This window comes from Phalangium opilio, unplaced genomic scaffold (assembly GCF_054372755.1).
Source record: "Phalangium opilio isolate 3A_F unplaced genomic scaffold, DU_Popi_V2 ptg000003l_1, whole genome shotgun sequence".
NCBI classification, from domain to species: Eukaryota; Metazoa; Arthropoda; class Arachnida; order Opiliones; family Phalangiidae; genus Phalangium; species Phalangium opilio.
The window spans coordinates 14,503,506-14,521,314 of NW_028324145.1; the positions used below are offsets into that span (position 1 = coordinate 14,503,506).

A 17,809-nucleotide genomic window follows, 5' to 3' on the forward strand; every position below is an offset into this window, starting at 1 on the left:
CGCCACCCCACCAAAGGGGGGGGTTCAAATCCCAATAGGGACAAGGAGTGACGCGAAACGATAGTGTCCTGGCCTTTTTTTCTGCCGGCGTGAAAGCTATAGGGACCAAAGGTCAGCTTCATCGAATAATTCGTCACGTCGAACATCGCCGAGGGGTCGCGAGCGCTAGATACTATAGTACGAAAGGTTTGTTGGGAAGGGAAGAGAGGGGGGCTGGCCTTGATTTGACAAAGTCGTTAGTCTTACTTTGGACACCTGAAAAAGGCCAGCGTCCAAACATTAGCCGCCCTAGGAGAAGAGGAACTCTGACTGTACAACGCGTATCATTCTCTCTTCTCAGTCGGACTGGCGTTTGACCATTTATAATAGACACTGAGAACAGGCTTGGAAAATGTGGTGCAAGTCTTAAAGCTAGTAGGACACACGAGGGCAAAGCGACTAGTTTTCTCATACGGTGTTTAACTATTGGAATTTAGCAGCTTGTTTTGCCACGCAATATTCCCATTTGATTGGAAATAAATTCAACCATTATTCGGTGGGCGAGGAAGAAAAAGCAGCGCGATACCGTCTTCCTGGTTCGGGGCATCCTATGGGTCATTCTTCCCCAATAAAAATCGGGGATTACGTAAGAGAGGGGAGGGGCGGGATATAGATAGCCCGCGTTACTCTTATGCCCCAGAAATTAAGACGGATGAGTTTGGTGGGTTGGGGGAGGAAAGAAGAAAAGTAGTCCCATTGAGTGACCCTGAAGACACGTTACGGAGGAGGATATAGTATAGAAGGGAAAGGTCATCTTTCTTTTTGGGCTCCATCTAGCGAGGGAGGGCGCCTTAATGTCTCGTTTCTAACCCATTTCTCCAACGCCTCTTAACCACGCCCCTGGGAGCTCCCCCGAGTTGCGTTTAGCAGCGCCATCAATAGGAAGAAGAAGGTCCATGCCAGCTCACGCACGATTAAAGCCACCAAAGACCTTTCTGATAAATATTACGACCTTTACGAGAATAGAGGTTGAACCTAACCAGCCTCTAAACGTATATAATGGCACCTCCCTACCTTTGGCTACGTTACGCTCTATGAGAAATTAACATGGAGTGCCACTACTCTATTATAAACTGGCAAAAACGAGATAGGTCGCGGTGGGAAAGTCGAATTTTCCATTTATACTTTAACAACAATCACAAACAATAACAAAGAATGCTTTTGCCATCATCAAGAAATATATTTCTATTCATTTATAAAGAAAATATTAAAAGTCTCCTTTAGAACACTCTAGTGGATTTTTTAACTTCTTTTAATTTTAGTCTGGCACAGTTTTAGTTTGCCTGCCGGTAGTTGGGGTCCCCTCCCAATGGAGAAAATGGGGGGGGGGCGTGACCCGATAGGGGAAATAATAGATGGAAAAGGTTTTCATTTCCTTTTTACCTCTTTTACTTTCAAGATCGGAATATATTGGCTATCCATTTTCGGTAGCTTTGGCTGCTGGACCTTTACGGTAGTATACACACTAAGAGTACATAGACTAAGGAGCGGAGTGCGGGGGAGGGGGTTGTCTGAAATTGATGAATTCCACAAAGTGTAACAGTTTCCCTGCATGGCCCTCTTTGGCGGGGGACTCCCATTCCTGGCATATTGAGATCGATAATAATACTTCCTTTTTCTCTAGATTTTTTTTATCCTACGTCAAATGGAGGCCGGTGGGGGGGGGACAAGGGGGGCGTAGATGGCATAGTTGGTTCTAGTGATCTAATCCCCTTTCTCCGTTTTTCTTTCTCTTTATTTTTTATATTACACGCGCGGGGGTGTGTACAGTACGAGTGGAATGAACGAACGAACGAAATGAAAAGATAGAAGCGGTTTAGGGTTCCATTTTCAAGTGCCATTGACACGAGCTAGAGTGTCGCTTCGAATAGTCATTTCAGAGACGCGATGAAGGATATTTATAGCTTCTTTGACCTTAACAAGGGCAATGAGTCGCTTAAACCAGTGTCAGTGACGCGTCTAACCAACGAAATATCAGATACAAATTAAGAGACCTCTCATGACCTATTTTAGTTAAAAATTCGGTTAAAAATGAATATTTTCGCCGGTGTGATCCCAAGGGTGGAGTCAGGGCGTCTTAAGATATTCATCCCTGGTTTAAATCCATTCGCTTCATTCCACATTTCTTCGCGGATGATGGGTCTCTCCCCACTTTCCTTATAAGACATCTCCATCCCTTTCCCTATCTCTCCTCTTTTTCGGTTCTAAACGCCAACTAGCATTAGGCATTCGGCAAAATCGAATCGTCATCGTCGCTCTGCGGAGTTAAGGTTTTTTTAGGGTAGATGAAGGGGGAAGCCGGGGGCTAACCCCCCACCCCCGTTCGCTTTCTCTAATGCGCCGAGCCGACGTCAGCTCAAATTTTCTTCCCCAAAGAAAAGTCCACCAGAAGAGATTTTTTTCTTCCTATTTCCTCAAAATGGGGTAAACGCTAGCTAGGATTCGGGGTAGAAGTATTTATAAAAGGGTGGGGGGGGGGGCGGATGATTTTTCAGCTATGACTTTCTAAAAAGAAGCCTAAACCAACAGAGAATTTGCCTACTTTAAGCCTCGGTTGGAATTATTTTAAGAATTCGCTTATTTTTACGCTAAAAAGCAGCTTCAAAGGCGACCAATGAATTTTTTAGGGCGCCTGTAGAAATGTTTCACCCGCAGCACACTCGTGTTCAGGGAGAAGCCACCGCGCAGGGGCTAAAAATATAGATTTGTTTAAACGCGCAGAAATGAAATAAAATCACGATAATTAAATAATATATAGGTAAATTCGAACCCTAGACTGTTCTCATATAGAACCCCCAGACTAAAAAAACCCGAAATATTTAAAATAGTCCCTGGTCTGCGCAAATTCTCGGTTTCACGCGAGTAATTTCCGTTTTACACGCCACGCAGGCTCAAACTTTTAAAACCATTTTTTTATTCCCTCTATAATCCAGTAAATGTAGGATGGGGATTCCGTTTTAGTATGTTCGTTGCAAGAACATTTTCATGGCGGTTTTAAAAAGAAAGGAAGGAGAGGGGAAAGGGAAAGGGATCGGAAGAAGATTTAATGTAATTCCGAGCGAGTTTTCCTTACGAAAAGTAGGCTACGAAAGAAAGAATTTTTTTTAAAAAAAATCCATCTCTTTTTTTTTATTCTTAACTCTTTGGTACGAGACTGCGTCGCTTTGGAGAAAGTGGGGGGACGGGGGGAGGAACTGTCAAAAATGGGACGCCTACAGATTTTTTTCTCAACTCTAAAAATCTCCCCGACTTTTTTATTTTCGGACGCCTTGAAAAATTTCATCTTAGAAACGTTTTGAGACGTATAGGGGACTGCGATGGGGGTCGGACGGACGGGGGGGAAACAAGGCGGTCCGAGATGATCTACCCATCAGCACCCATTTTTCCAAATAATTCAATCCGAACCCGTTAGAGAGGAAATATAATTTTGACCCGGCTCTAGTATTTAAATTTCCAAATTCATCGAGGGGTTCTCTAATTAGGATAATTTCCGGAGAACCACGTTTGAAATTTGAAGAAGCGAATTTGCTCAACACTACGAAGGAGATATAAATAGTCGCGGCATTTTTGGTGGTGGGGGCGAATCTAAATGAAAGGCTTACATATCTGTCGGTGGAAACAGGCTGGGCGGCCCCCCTATAATATGGAAACTATTCTACACGGTTAGCTGAATGAAAAGGCCATTTATTGGGAATGATTCATGGTTTGAGTGCGCTAGGGGCCTTCCCCCTCCCCCCACTTCCAAGGAGTTTAGAAGCCTTTGAGAAGAACCCGCTGGGTTTAGGGGCTCCAAAAACGAAATTTGCGCTTTTTGACTTGATCCGGACGAAACGAGCCTGAATATATATTTCTTCTTTCCCATTTCTTACATTACGTTCCTTCTTTTTCTTTTTCTCAAAAAACTTTTTCCTCTCAACTCCCAAAAAATATCACATTTTTCGATACAACGTATAAAGAAAACCTTCTCTCTCTCCTTTCGGGGTGTAGCTTATATTCGGGCCTAAAGCCAGCGAGACGTATACTAAACGTTTACAAAAATTCGGGCCGCGAAAAATAAAAAAGTGTATTTTAAAGTTTTGACCGAAACCCTCCCTATTTATTTTATAGACGGTTATTTCCATTTGTATAAATTTTACAGATGTAAATACGTATATTAGACTTTGGGGGTTAGGAAAATATATTAGACCATAAACAGAACCCCCCCCCCCCCCACACCGCGGTCGGAGAAAACTCGGGAAATTTGAAACCGACTCTAAAAGGTCAGGGAATATCGCAAGGTATAGAAGTACTGACGTAAAACCCGGGTTTTTACTTCCAACTGTCCGTATCAACAAACAAACTATCATTACGTCAACGAATTTCACCCAAAGAGAAACTATATCTAGAGTAGAGAAAGCGTCGAAATCTACTGGCATTTGTTTGCAGAGAGAGAGAGTAAGAGAAAGAAAGAGTAAGAGAAAGAGAGAGAGAGTAAGAGAGAGAGAGTAAGAGAGAGAGAGTAAGAGAGAGAGAAAGAGAGAGAGTAAGAGAGAGAGTAAGAGAGGAAGAGAGAGAGAAAGAGAGTAAGAGAAAGAAAGAGAGAAGAAAGAGAGAGAACTGAAATTATAATATCGCGATGTCTAACCATTGAAAATGATGGTAACAATATCCAAGGGCTACGATATAGGACCGCGAAAGGATTTAATCTTCCATAATCAAAACGCTGGTAACAAATCTAGCGTGAAAGAAGCCTTGTTAGAACAGCAGCCCAGCTAAGCGCCGGGGGTTAGATATACAAATTTTATGGTAATAAGCGAGTGGTGCAGTCTCTGAACTCTATTATAATGCCCGTGAACAAAAAAATGGTGGAAAGAAGAAGAAAAGCAAGCGCGGGGCAGCTAGGGTTAAGATCATTAAAGATCAGTTGCCTTCCTTTACACCTCATCTGATCTTTAAAGAAGATCGCCTAGAATAGGGAAAAGAAGGCGGGCGGAGAGAGAGAGAGAAAACATTATCTAGGCCTGTTTCCAAAGTACCCCCCTCCCCCCTCAGTCATGGCTCAACCGAGATAATACATTAATAATCACTAAAAAGGGAAGTAGATTCCTTAGAAGTGCATGGTCAAACGAGAGAGAGAGAAAGGGGGCTTCTTATACAAAGGGTAATTTCTTAACCGATTATAACATTGAGCTAATATATTTCGGATGCAGAAGGAAGAGACTAGAGAGAGATAGCGAGGAAAAAGAACTAATCTGAAGAGACTGAAGCCCGATTTTGTAAAGAATGGTTTTCTCGAGACCAGCGATAAATTCGTCATCCTTCCAAATTTAATTTCTCTTATCGAAAAGAAAAAAAATCATCCCAGAACTACTTTGATTCTTTAGTAAAAGTACATGTCGGTATATCTCCGCGTACTACCTTTCTCTTCTATAGTCAAACTGGTAAATGTATTTGTACCCCTACGTAATATTACATTAGGGGAGGAGGAGGGAGAGGGGTCAACCGCGTTCGGGTGGGGTCACTATAGAAAGATCCCCCACTTTTTTTTTCTTTCAAAAAAAATTTCCAGGGTTAAGCTTTCTTTCAGGGCGGAGAGAAAGATAGAATAAGCTGGTGGGAGCTAAACTCATTTCTGGTATTCATTAATATACGAGAGAGAAATTGCGTAATTATACAATATTCGAGGCCAGGAATAGCGAAAGAAGAAATCATTAAAGACGGCAAAGAACAAATTCGGATGTTCAAATCATCCGAGGTACAATGGCGCGAGATCAGAAGCGTCTTACGCCAAGTTGCCCTTGAATTTGCGTCATCTTTGAAACTAATTCTAAATATCCAAATTTAAAAGAGTCGTTGATGCCTTTTTAGGTCCTTCCTCAAATAGGAGTCAATATTTAGAGACTGCCATAAGAGAAGTCGGCGTCGCGCGTCTATATCTTCCTCGGGGCTTTCACGGTGAAAAATTACTTCCATTTTTCTATTTCCTATCTCCCCCCCTACGCATTTTCTTCCTTTGTCGATGGAACCTTTTCAGTTCCGATGTTAATGGGTTTTCATTGTAAGCAATGTTTTATTTGTCAGGGCGTAGACTCTTATTTTCCCTTTTTTTACTTCCTCGACTAGGTTTTTTTCCTTTTCCCAATTTATTTCCGTATATAGTGACGCGAGGCGAGAGCTTAGAGCTTTTGTTTGGACAGCTACAGTATAGTTCGTAGCCAGTGTGTTTATTTCAATATATCAGCTGCGAAAGCTATTGGTTAATTTGTAGAAACGCTTAATATTCGAAATAATAGACGTAATTACACCCGGGATTGGGAAAGGGTTAAGGAGAACCTACTTAATTCTACGTTACGTTCCGCTTCTATAACTAAAGTGTTAAACCATACAAATTCTTTAATTTAGCTCCTATATGCATTTCTATTAGCGCATTTTGGGAAATAAATTTATACAGCTTCTATAGGCGAAAGAGGAAGCCAAACGCGTTACGTAAGAACAACAATGTACAATAGAAAATAATATTCGCGTGTCCGGTTGCGTAGAGAACGTTTCCTCCTCCCTTGGTCCCTCAAAACGTGTCCCTCCCTTCCCCAAGCGTGACGGTTCATGGACCCTAATATTATTCCACAAAGGTGTACCACCAAAGCCTAACGAAGCCACCACACGCGCTCCGCAGAGTCGCGGGCTTCGCTTTTTAATATATTATTCAGGCAGGGGCGTGTGTGTGGAAAAAGAGAGAATGTTTACCAGGCATTTTTCTCGCCCTGAGAGAGAGCGTGTCCGTTCGTTATTCGAACCCACAAAAAAAGAACCCCCTTCCTGGCCCATGGCCGCGTGTTAGGACGATACTTTGTTGTAAATGGCGATTGTGTATGGTGTTCCAATTCGTAATAAAGAGGATATGTCTTATTGTAAAAACTAGAGTGGCCCAAGTACTAATTCCAGAACGTGGGAAAAATAAATAAGAGAGACTAACCTCTGGTCAAAGAGATGCTGGTCTTGCCGGGTTGAATCTAGTTGACTTTATTTTAAGTTGGATGAGAGGGTTCCAATTGATTGCTGCGGTCAGCCTTCGGACACTGTTCTGTAAATAAAAAGAAATTCCAAGTTATTGTCACTGGTTCTGCTAGGTCAAGTAACGACATTTTCAACATTATTATAAAGAGACGTATCATAGAGTAATGGCACCTACTTGCCTTTGACTGCATTAAGCTCTATGGGTACTTAACATGGAGTGCCCCTACTCTATAGGCCTAGGTAAAAGTTCAGTCGGTTCAATCTGATCCGGCCGAGTGGCGCTGACAAATTCGCGGTTAGGGATCGGGGGAAATACAACCCCCAAACCCAAACCCCCCAAAAAAATCTGAAGGTTTGAAACCTAATCCCCGTGGAGGCTTTAAACGTAATACAATACGAAAACCTAGCAAATCTTTGGTAGGAAAAGTACGGAAAAGACATTTGAGAGTGGGCCGCGACTGCAGCTGGATTATTCACGCGAGACATCATCCCAGCTCCTCTCCGCTCAGCTCCTCAAACGAACGGAGGGAGCAAAAGCAAAAAACCCCTGACATTCTGTTTCCCTAGAAAAACGCACGTACAAACCTTACGCGTAATTTTCATTAGATTAGCGACGAGGCCCGCCAAAAGCCTTAAATACCCCCCCCCCCCCAAAAAGAAAGGCAAATTTCGGGAGCTCCTCCCTGGTCCAGTCCTACTGCGACAGAAATCGAAAAAACCGAGCGAACACGTGACATTGGCGCTTTTCCCGCCTTTTCTCGCGCTGAACAAGATTACATAAAAAAAAGAACGCGTTCATTCGTTTTCTATTTCGGAAGTCATTAACGAAATTAAAACTTTCCTGGAGAAATAAAAAGGCAGCCCCCGACAAGAAAAATACAGATGACATAAGAGAGTAATTAGTTTTTTAATATTTCTTCCGAGTTGGTATAGGCGCGCATGCGCTGGATGGAGAAGGGAAGGGGGGAGAAGACCCAGGAATGCAAATTAATGAATGCTTAAAAATATAGAATAAAGATTTACAAGGTTTAACCCGCTGCTAGGCGTTTTTGGATTCATTTCCGAATTATATTGAATTTTATCGATTAGCTCCTCTCTTAAAATTTTGGCTTTAGAAATGCTGAGAAATGGTCTATTGATTCTAGTCTAAAAATTTTAAATTAAAGACGTTGAATCCGAGGAAGGAAATTTTTAGCTCGAAAAATTTAGCGTTGTTGTAATTAGACTCGGGTTTTGTCGGATTTGTGTCAGTGAATATTAAATTTATTCCCATATAAGGCTTTTTAAAAGCTTACCAAAGGGCAATAAACATATTTAAAATATTCAAAACCATAAATAACGTAATTTCCCTTCAGGCTATTTACTCACATACGAGAGAGAAAAAGAAAATCTCGTAAATATGCTAATTTTTCTGGTGAAAAGTCAGACAGGGATAGAAAAACAAATACCTAATCCAACTTGGTTGCGAAAAATACCGAATGTAAGACTGTTCAAATCATGGACTAAAGGGAAAGTTCCTCCCGCCATCCTAAAAGTCAAAACTATATAGACAGTTAATTTCTGTAATTAACCGTAGCACGAGATTAGATTTAATAAAATACCCACAAAGTCATTATTCTCCAAGAGCTAAGCCTTATACTCGCTTTAAAACTATAGGCAAAAAAAACTGAATCTTTTTGAATTTTAAAAGCAGTCTTTCGCCGGCAAAAAACTACCGTATTAAACGAATCATCCAAAGCCGACAGACAGAGTGAATACAAACAGAGTGGAGAAGACACTCCCGGCTAACAGGGTGATACGAGAGCGAGATCCCCTCTTAACTCGGTTTATATTAGCTCAAGGCAAAGTATGTTTTATTATCAGCCCTTGTTTAAAGTCTTAAAAATCCGTTTATAAAAAAATGCGAGTACATAATCCCGAAATTTACAGGAAGGAGGCAGACGACTTTTGGGGGGGGGGGGGGTAAACAGCGCCGACTATAAAATCCTTTTAACAAATAAAGGGGATTATATTTTGGGTGCAAAAAACGTAAAATTAAAGACGCTTGAAAATTTCGCGCCTAAGAAAAAGAATCGAGATCCGGATTTACGATGACCCCCGAGAATGTATTACACCGCGTCCAAAGCGGAAATAAGAAATTTGGAGGGGGGGGGGAATGACTTGGCTTGTAAATAAACAGCTGCGGGCAATTAATTCTGGGCTCTTCCGTTTTAACAAGTTCCGGCCCAAGAACAAGTCGCATTGCTGCGATCGCCTTGGACCTATAACTAAACTACTCCCACTGCTATAATCTCTTTGTTTACAAAAACAATTTTTCAAGCCGATATTGTAGAGCAAATTCCCCGTAGCTATGTACTACGTATCAATACGCGGGTGTATTGGGGAGTGAAAGAAAGAAAGGCAAACCAATAAAAGCGGCATTTGAAAAAACCACTCGAATTATTATTATTTGAAATATAATAAAAATCTGGAGTCTCTTTCTGGAGCATTTTGGTGTACTTCTTCTAATCCTTAAGATTTCCTCCTCGGGCTTTGGCAAACTTTAAGAGAGGACACAGTAAAGGGAACTAGAGGGAGAAGGAAAAAGCCAAGGTCCGGAGAGTGTATAGCTAAAGTACGACGAAGAAGCGGAGCAAATATTTGAGTAACCCTAGGAATACGTCTCTATCTTCGAGTTCCTCGACCTCCTCTATTTCCAAAGAGCCTCTCTACCTCTACACGCCGCTTCTCCCGCATGCACCTTCAAAAAGAGAGAGCGAGAGAGAGAGAGAGAGAGAGAGAGAGAGAGAACCTTTTTAGCAGTATCCCAGAATGTATAAAATTCCCTCATGAGAAAAAGATTAATATCGGATATCTCCCATCGCTTTAAATTTAGTTAAAATCAGGGAAAATGGCGGCGAATGTCCACAGCATCGGGGTTGTTTATTCCGCCTTTAAAGGCCGCGTCGTGCAAATCAATTTCTGGCAAAGAGAACCATTAGCTTCCCTTTAAAGTGGGGGGCTACGATTGTAACGCAATCACGACCGGAGATTTTACACGTATAATATAGTTGTTCCCCTAATTGGCGCAGTAATGTTCGTTACGCTACAAAGAGCGCCCGCGCCACCGCGTTTAGATTGTAAAACGATGGAAGTTTGTGGGTTAATAATGAAGTAGATCCCTTCCGCTGTCGAAGCATCGATCGCCACTCAGCCAGAGCCCAGAGAGAGAGAGAGAGAGAAGGAAAGCCACAACGTTTTCGTCAATCGGCAAGGCCCTTTAAGCCGGAAAGAGCGAGTCGGGAAGGGTTCCATTCAAACACGACTTGGCGCCAACCTTAGATACCTCTAGATGTCCAAATCATAAACGTGATCTCGCCAATTAAAAGAAGAAACAATGTTCTTTGGTACCTTAATAGCGAACGGAGCACAATTAACGATGCTTATTATTAGCAACACGGGGCCAGATATCACGTTACCCGTCTCTATCGCGCCCCTGCCCGCGCTCGCCTTTTTATTAACTTTACTAACTAAAAGAAGTCAAACTTGGTCCGGGCGAACCAACTATACCAGCACGCGTTTGTTGACTTAGGAGGAAAGGTAGGGTGGGCGGAGGAATTGGGCAGCAAAGTAAATGGGGCCAAAACTCTCTGTTCAATCAGTTTGGACGAGTGAGAGAAGCAAAAGAAGAAGAGGAAGAAGGGGGGTTTGGGGGATTAGGTCCCAGGGAGAGAGAGGTCGAGGGAAGCTGCGGCCATCCTTGGTTGGGAGCAAACATCAAACATTTCCGTCTCGGTTCCCCCCGTCCCTAGTTAGTATCACGGCGCCCTACAACACGAATCGCTAGAATTTAATATCCTGAGTCCAGACCATAAGCGAGCGAACGGCGAATTGTTAGAAGCGAGTGAGAGATGGACAGAGAGACCGACGGCAACGCTTCCGAGGATATATGCTCGTCGGACTAAAAGATTGGACGAATTATCCCGGACTGATAACGCCAATCTTCTATACGAAACTGTGTGGAGTCCAGCACGCACCGAGTTACAATATTACTACGGTATTCCGCATTCGGGTCCATAATATTTCGTCCTAGATGGGAGAGAGTAGGTTATAGGATCTTTACTATAGTGGATAGTAGTAAAGTATCTTCGGTATTTCTATCTACGTCGTTCCCCCCTTCTCCTCCCTCTTCCCCCTTTTATCCTACAAAGGAATGCTTGACCACGTCCGTCCGTCCATCTCTTGGTGCTACGGACACGAACGGATTTCGCTTTACTTTAAAAGATGGCCACCAACGACTCTCCATAGTTTCGGGGAAATGAGAAGCCAGACCCCACCCAGGAAACACGGGGATACCAACGAATATAACAACGGTATAGGTGCATACGCCGCGCCAGCTACAAGAGCAATATCTAGGATTAGAGCGTGATTTGTATCGCGTTTGTCCCATTGTCAGATTTCCGCGCGTCACTAAAGATAAGCGCGCCCAAGTGGATGCGGTAAAACGAGAACTATGAAGCGTAAAAATTGTAAGGCGAGGATTAGTACCTTCAGCCTTTATTAGCACTGCAGTTTCTTAAACGGACACCATCGGGCGTTCGTCGTAAGCGATGGCCAAATAAGTAATGGATATTATTGGTAACTCCTCCTCCTTTAATATACCACCACCATCAAGGAGGAGTACCGGGCAAAGGAATTAGATTTATAGTCGAAGGACGAGGTGCGGACTGCGGCAGGCAAGGGTCCTGCGTGGGAAAAGGGTGGGCAAGGGGGGGGGGTACGAAATTCGGGCCGCTTTCCTAATTGAAGTAGCCAGTTTAATAAGAGACGAGCCAAACTTGGAGCCCCCACATTATTGCTCACCCAAGCTAACTTAGCTACTACCGCAACATGGTTACTAGGTAACATGGTTCGGGCTCTATTGCGAAAGGGGCCAAACATAAACAAAGGTTGCGAAACCCAAAACTACTTGATTTCGATCAGACTACGCCATGTCGCGAATGCCGGTGGGCTAAAGTGTCCGAAGCGCTCGGCCATCATCTACTAACCCTGAGTCCAAAGCGGAAAAGTCTCTGGTGGAGAAAGGATGTTGGGGGAGATAGGGGGGCGGGAGAGCGTCTCGTACATCTATCAACGCTTGGAATCGCCAGTAATCTAATTCCTATTCGGCAACTGCGAAGAAAAGGCAAAAGGGAACGAAATTACGCGGTCAAGAGAAAAGATTTTCGATACCCGAGTTCCGGGATAGGAGAAGGATGGAGGGAGGGCATCAACGTAATGCCATTGTAATTATACGAAGTTTTAAACTTATATAACGGGAAACTTTGGCTTCGATAAAAGCCTCGATGTATACACGAAAATATTTCCTCCTCCTTTACATATAGAGGGGCTTTAAAGCCGTGGCAACTCGAAATGGGAGCGCGAGTAGGCGACCCCTCCCCTCGAAGAGCTTTGGCGGATGGCGTAACGCGTTTTGGGGAGAAAGAGGAAATTTTAGGCCTGCAGTAGTAGCGCGGTCCCGTTTATTAGATCAAGCAGCGAAATCCAGCTAAGGGAAAAACCCAATGAGAGTTATCTCTACTACGTTACCCTTATTGACTCCTGCACCATGGAAAGTAACCTATCAAGTCTTCCCTCTAGGTGTACATTCCATACTACCCACCCCCTTACCTCCATCACCTCGCCCCAGAGAACAGAGAAGAGAAGAGAGAGAGGAAAAAATAAGTTTATTCCATCCACTCTTCTCCTCTTCCAAGTCTCTCGCTATCTTTTTCTGAAAAAAAAAAGAGAGAGAGAGAAAAGTTTGGAAGGACTAGTTCACACACGAACACGAATCTTAGATGACGCGAGAGAGAATTTGGGCGCGGGGGAAAGCTTTAGAATATTTTATGGGCGTTCGATGCCCGTCGTCGTTCCAGTATATTTATGAAATATTCTTTCTTTTCGATTTCAGGTACGACTACAAAGTTCTAATGCAGAACTCGACATTCTGTTTGGTTCCTCGCGGGCGTCGTTTGGGTTCTTTCCGTTTTTTGGAAGCGCTACAGGCCAGTTGCATTCCGGTCATTCTGAGTAACGGCTGGGAACTTCCTTTCGCCGAAGTCATCCAGTGGGACCAGGCTACCATTTGGGCCGACGAAAGACTACTACTACAGGTTGCTAAAACTTTTTTTTTTATCTATACCAATAGAGAGAGAGAGGCTTACTCTCCTAACTCTTCCCGTATCGGCTACGTACACCGAGGTCGTAAAGATAAAGCTACCAGATACGGCTGACGAGCCAAACTTTGGAGAGCGGATTCAGCCAAAGATTATTGAAATATTAGTAGCTATCCCCTCGTCTCGTCTTAGCCGTCAAAAGCCATTTTTAAATAAAATCTAATAAAGCGTAAAAATGTCAAATATCTTTGAGAAAATGTCCATCTATTCTCCAATAAGAGAGTTATAGCCACGAAAAAGAGTTGAGACAAGGAGGCCCAGCTTTTCCATTTTAAGAATAATACATTTTGACACTTCACTATAAATTTCTCTCTCTCTTGTTTTTTCTCTCTGTCAGGTTTCGGACATTCTTCGTTCCATTCCTCCCACGCGCGTCCACGTGCTTCGCCAACAGACTCAGGTGCTCTACGACACTTACTTCGCTTCGGTTGAGAAAATAGTCTACACTACCCTAGAGGTAAGCTCGCCAAACCCTTTTTTACTTTTTACTTGTTTTCTGTTTAGGGGGTTACAACGCGGAAAAATGAATTTATACAATTCTTTCTGGAATTTTGAATTCTCGCGACTGACTAATTTAAGCCATAAAAAAATCCAACAAATTTAATTCCAACTTAAGAGGCGAAGTTTAATTAAACTCGTAGGATTAGCGCTTGGAAAAGAATCTGGTAAAATAAATATATCACTAAGCCTAAACGTCCCTTCTCATTTGAATACAGACGGGCGAGCGAATCTCTTTCTACTTTTAGCTCGGCTTTTTTTACCGTTAGAAACTATAACATTAGTTCTTGGGCGGTCCCTGGATGGCCCCTTTTTCACCTCGAAACGGTACCATAGATTTTCCTAGGACACCTGACCCGGGAGGCGGGGGGGGCTTAGGAAGGAAGGAAGGCCGGTGACTTTCTTAGTCAATGCTTAAGCCTTATTTATGGTCTCCAATTTGTAGTCCGGAAATTTCCTCTCGTTCTCTTTGGAAAAAGCTAAAATTGTCTTTGTTTAAGAGCTATGAGGCAGCCAGCGCCGTGAATATTAGATCAAGTCCTTTTTCCGAGCCTGCAACCCCGGAAGTAGATCAACTCGGGAGTTATCAACGACTTCTATCGCTACCTAAGAGAGAGTCAATAAGGGAACTCGCGGGAGACAACTCTTTAATAGAGATTTCCTTTCCTTAAAAAGTGTCTAAACTTCGCGTTGATCAGGTTCGGCATGCACTCGAGCTATTTGGCCGATGCCTTTTCAGCCGAGTCTTTTTTATAGTCTTATTGGACGACTTTTATGAACTCTTTACGAGAGTTCGGGCTTCGATCGGGTCCTAGTATAAACTAAAAGGGTTGCGAGACCAAAAAGGGATGGATATTCAAGCCGGGCTTTATTTAGGCGACTTCTTCCTTCTCTCGAGTCCAGTCCAGAGTTAAACCCCAATTTATTTCCTTCCTGTTCTCTCTCTCACACACTTATCCGATCTTAGCGGGGGCGGAAATGTTCCTTAGACACAGTTTGTTTCTGTGCCCTCATAAATAAAACGGAAGATCTATTATTACGCGAGAAACGACACCATTTAAGGAAGCAAAGAAAAAAAGGGGCTAATTGACGATGGCAGTTATGGGACCATTCTAATAAATAAATAAAACAACTTAAATTGACTCCGGATGATAGTCATTCATTTATAGTAACGTGTACGCTTACATAATTCGATGTTCACCGTTTTCGGTAAATATTACAAAATCGATGTCTAAACGTACATTAGTTCCGCGAACCAAGAAAAGAAAGAAAAAACGTCATCGAGTGTGTGTAGGGGGGGGGGAAGACCCCCGATCATTTTTCCAATTTCTTATTACAATATTCATCTCGTCAAGGGGGTTTCCAGGGGGGGCTAAGGGGGTAAAGAGCAGAAAAAATAGAATAGAAGCAACCTCGAATAAAATGCCAGCCCCCCCCTTGCTTTTCCACTTATATTCCATATATATTTTTTTTTGCGTTCGCGTCGTATGTCTCTTGGCGTTGCCCATTTTGAGTACAATCGCTAGCTTTCCTCGGGGGCTTGTCCCTCGTAATAACTGTAGCTACATAATACAAGGTAGCTCTTTTTCTTCTTTCCCCGTTCCCTCTATTTTTTCCAATAAGTGTCTTTCGTGATTTTTGGGAGCTAGACGACTCTAAGCCTGATTGTCAGCGACCTTTTCTCCTATTTTCTGTCCTCTACTTCTTTCTCCCTCTCTCTACCCCGCTCCCCCTTCTCCCTCTCTGGAGAAAAAGGGGAAAAAGCATTTTTGCTAATGGCACTAGCGACTTTCTGGGCATAGCCTAAAACAATAGCAGCGGTCTTAGCTTCTCGACTCTTATACCGTAACCAGAAGGTTTTCTATTTGAAGTAGACCTGTTTTTTCATAATAGAGTGCTGTCAGAAGCGCCGGTGTGACGTCACCCATGCTGTTTTCCCATAAAGAAAAAACGGTAACTGTCATGGCCGCCCATTGCTAAAGGCAGACTCGTGACGTTTAACCTTGGATCTGACGTCACAACTGACAGCACTCTATAATGAATTATCCAATCGGCGTTCACAATTCGTCATTTAACTATCTCCTATCCGTTAATGGTGTTGGGTTAGAATATCGACTATTACCACGAAGATTATCTAATTCCCCATGCACTTGCCCATAATACATAAACGTGTATTATTAGATGGAGAAATAAAAGTGCTCGTCGTTTTTAACTAATACGTATAACAAGGGAAGATATCGTCCCGTTTCTTTTTCTCTCCCTCTCTCTTCTTCTCTCTTTCTCTTTCCCCGAGGAGTAAAGCTCATCCCATCTTCCCGATCACCGAAGAAGCAAGCAAGCAACCACCTTGTAGAATGTAGGATGGCTAGAGGAAACCGCGCGCGCGAACGAGGAGGGGAGGGGTGGGCCACAAATTGATTACCAATGCGAAAATCAATCATCTTGAAAATTATACCCGAGATCGGAAGAAGGTTTCGTGAGAATTCGAGATCTCATTTTTAGACGTCGTAATTCCGTTAAACATTCGTGTAAAACTCAGCTCCCCACTCCTTGTCGATATTACGATTATTTTGTCGTTGGCTGTGGCTGTTCCGTGCCGTGTCCAACCCCTCTTGGAAGGAATATACTGGGGGATATGTTGGGTATATGGCGCCGGAGTCGTTGCCCTCATCTTTGGATCAAAAGAGGGAGCGAGATTGGGGTGGGAGGAAGAGAGAGAGACGGAAGCGGCGGAACACGTCGCGGGGGAAGAGCCCCAACTGCGTCCGTCGAAATGGAGCCAATGAGCACAAAGACTGAGAGGATATCTTTTCCGGGGAAAGAATACGGCAGTGTGCCTTTTCCTTTTTACTACTACTTCCAGTTAAGGAGATGAAACGCGTGGAGAGAAGGGATTTAGGAGAACGATGAAGAGTTCCTAACGAAACAAAGAAGATCCTCTCTCGTATTTGTCGCTTCCTCCTCATCTTCCTTATATTGGCGTCGAGCATCTATAGCTAGTAAGCTTTCGATCCCCTTGATTCATCGCTTCTAATTTTTTTGTCTACCCTTTTCTCCAGCTCTACCCTTCCCTCCCTTCTTTCGTTGTTGATAAAGAAACTGATTTTGTTGTGGGAGGTTTCGCTGTTTGGAAGGGGGGGGGGTGGAGGACAACAAACCGGAGAATGCAGTTTTCTTCATCTCCGAATTCGGCTAGAGGCATATCCCCCAACCCAAGTTTCATCCGCCGATTTTTAGGCACGCCTAAAGCGCTTGGTTACAAACTAAAGTTATTAGCCTATATATTTCGAGGCAGAAAATGAATGGCCGTTTGATTCTCCCGAGATGAGGGCAAAGGTCACGACCCTTTTTTCAACTATATCAAGGCGTTAAAAATCAAAAATTTCAAACCCATGCATGCAGACTATTCTCATGCCCAGACAGAACATAGTATCTTCCTTAATATTGCCCCGCACGTCTTGTTTCTACCCATCCATGGACTCGAGAAGGGACAATTCTCTCTCTAGCTCTCCTTGGTGGCATTATCTAACGGGCACTTGTCCGATTAAGATTTCTTCGCCGTCTTTTCATCTCCCAAAAGATAAGTGCATGAGGAAGAGAATGCTTAGGCCTAGTTCTTATATAAGGAACTTTTTTATTCAAAATAAAAAAAATCTTAAGGAGGAAACTGTTAGCGGGAAAGCGGTTGGGGGGAGATGTTAATTGAAATTTGATGCGGGATTGAACTCTAGTGGCTACGAAGAAGAGATAGAGAACCTTTTTTTAATCCGTCAGTCCCCAGAAAAGAACCCCTACCTTGTCAAGAAATTCACGATTCAGTGGTTTCTCAAAGGATGATAAAAGTATTTAGCCCCCCCCCCGGCCCTCATTTATTATTCATCGGAAATGCTTTTTTCAATTCGCTCTTAGTAATTTACAGCGTAGAGTTTTCCCGGCGTTATTTTGTCAGACTCAAGGTTGTTAACTAAAATATCTTCACGATAAGAATTTCTGTCGATTGACCAACGTCCAGCGTAAGCACGCGCGCTAACGAGTAATCAAAACATTAACATTACCGCGGATATAATTGATAGTAAGTCGGC

At 43.1% G+C, this 17,809-nt stretch overlaps 1 protein-coding gene and 1 long non-coding RNA gene across 2 annotated transcripts in view; one reads left to right on the forward strand and one right to left on the reverse strand.

The window, feature by feature from the left end:
* Positions 1-17,809, reverse strand: part of LOC149718047 (uncharacterized) — a 128,350-nt gene that overhangs the window by 61,793 nt on the left and 48,748 nt on the right. Inside the window, exon 3 of the long non-coding RNA XR_016368411.1 lies at positions 6,992-7,099. This is a non-coding gene — a long non-coding RNA (uncharacterized LOC149718047). The remainder of the gene's footprint in view (positions 1-6,991; positions 7,100-17,809) is intronic.
* ttv (exostosin glycosyltransferase 1 ttv) overlaps positions 1-17,809 on the forward strand; it is a 105,957-nt gene that overhangs the window by 45,146 nt on the left and 43,002 nt on the right. Inside the window, exons 2-3 of the mRNA XM_089841891.1 lie at positions 12,965-13,166; positions 13,567-13,686. Of these exons, the coding sequence (XP_089698017.1) occupies positions 12,965-13,166; positions 13,567-13,686 (322 nt within the window). The remainder of the gene's footprint in view (positions 1-12,964; positions 13,167-13,566; positions 13,687-17,809) is intronic.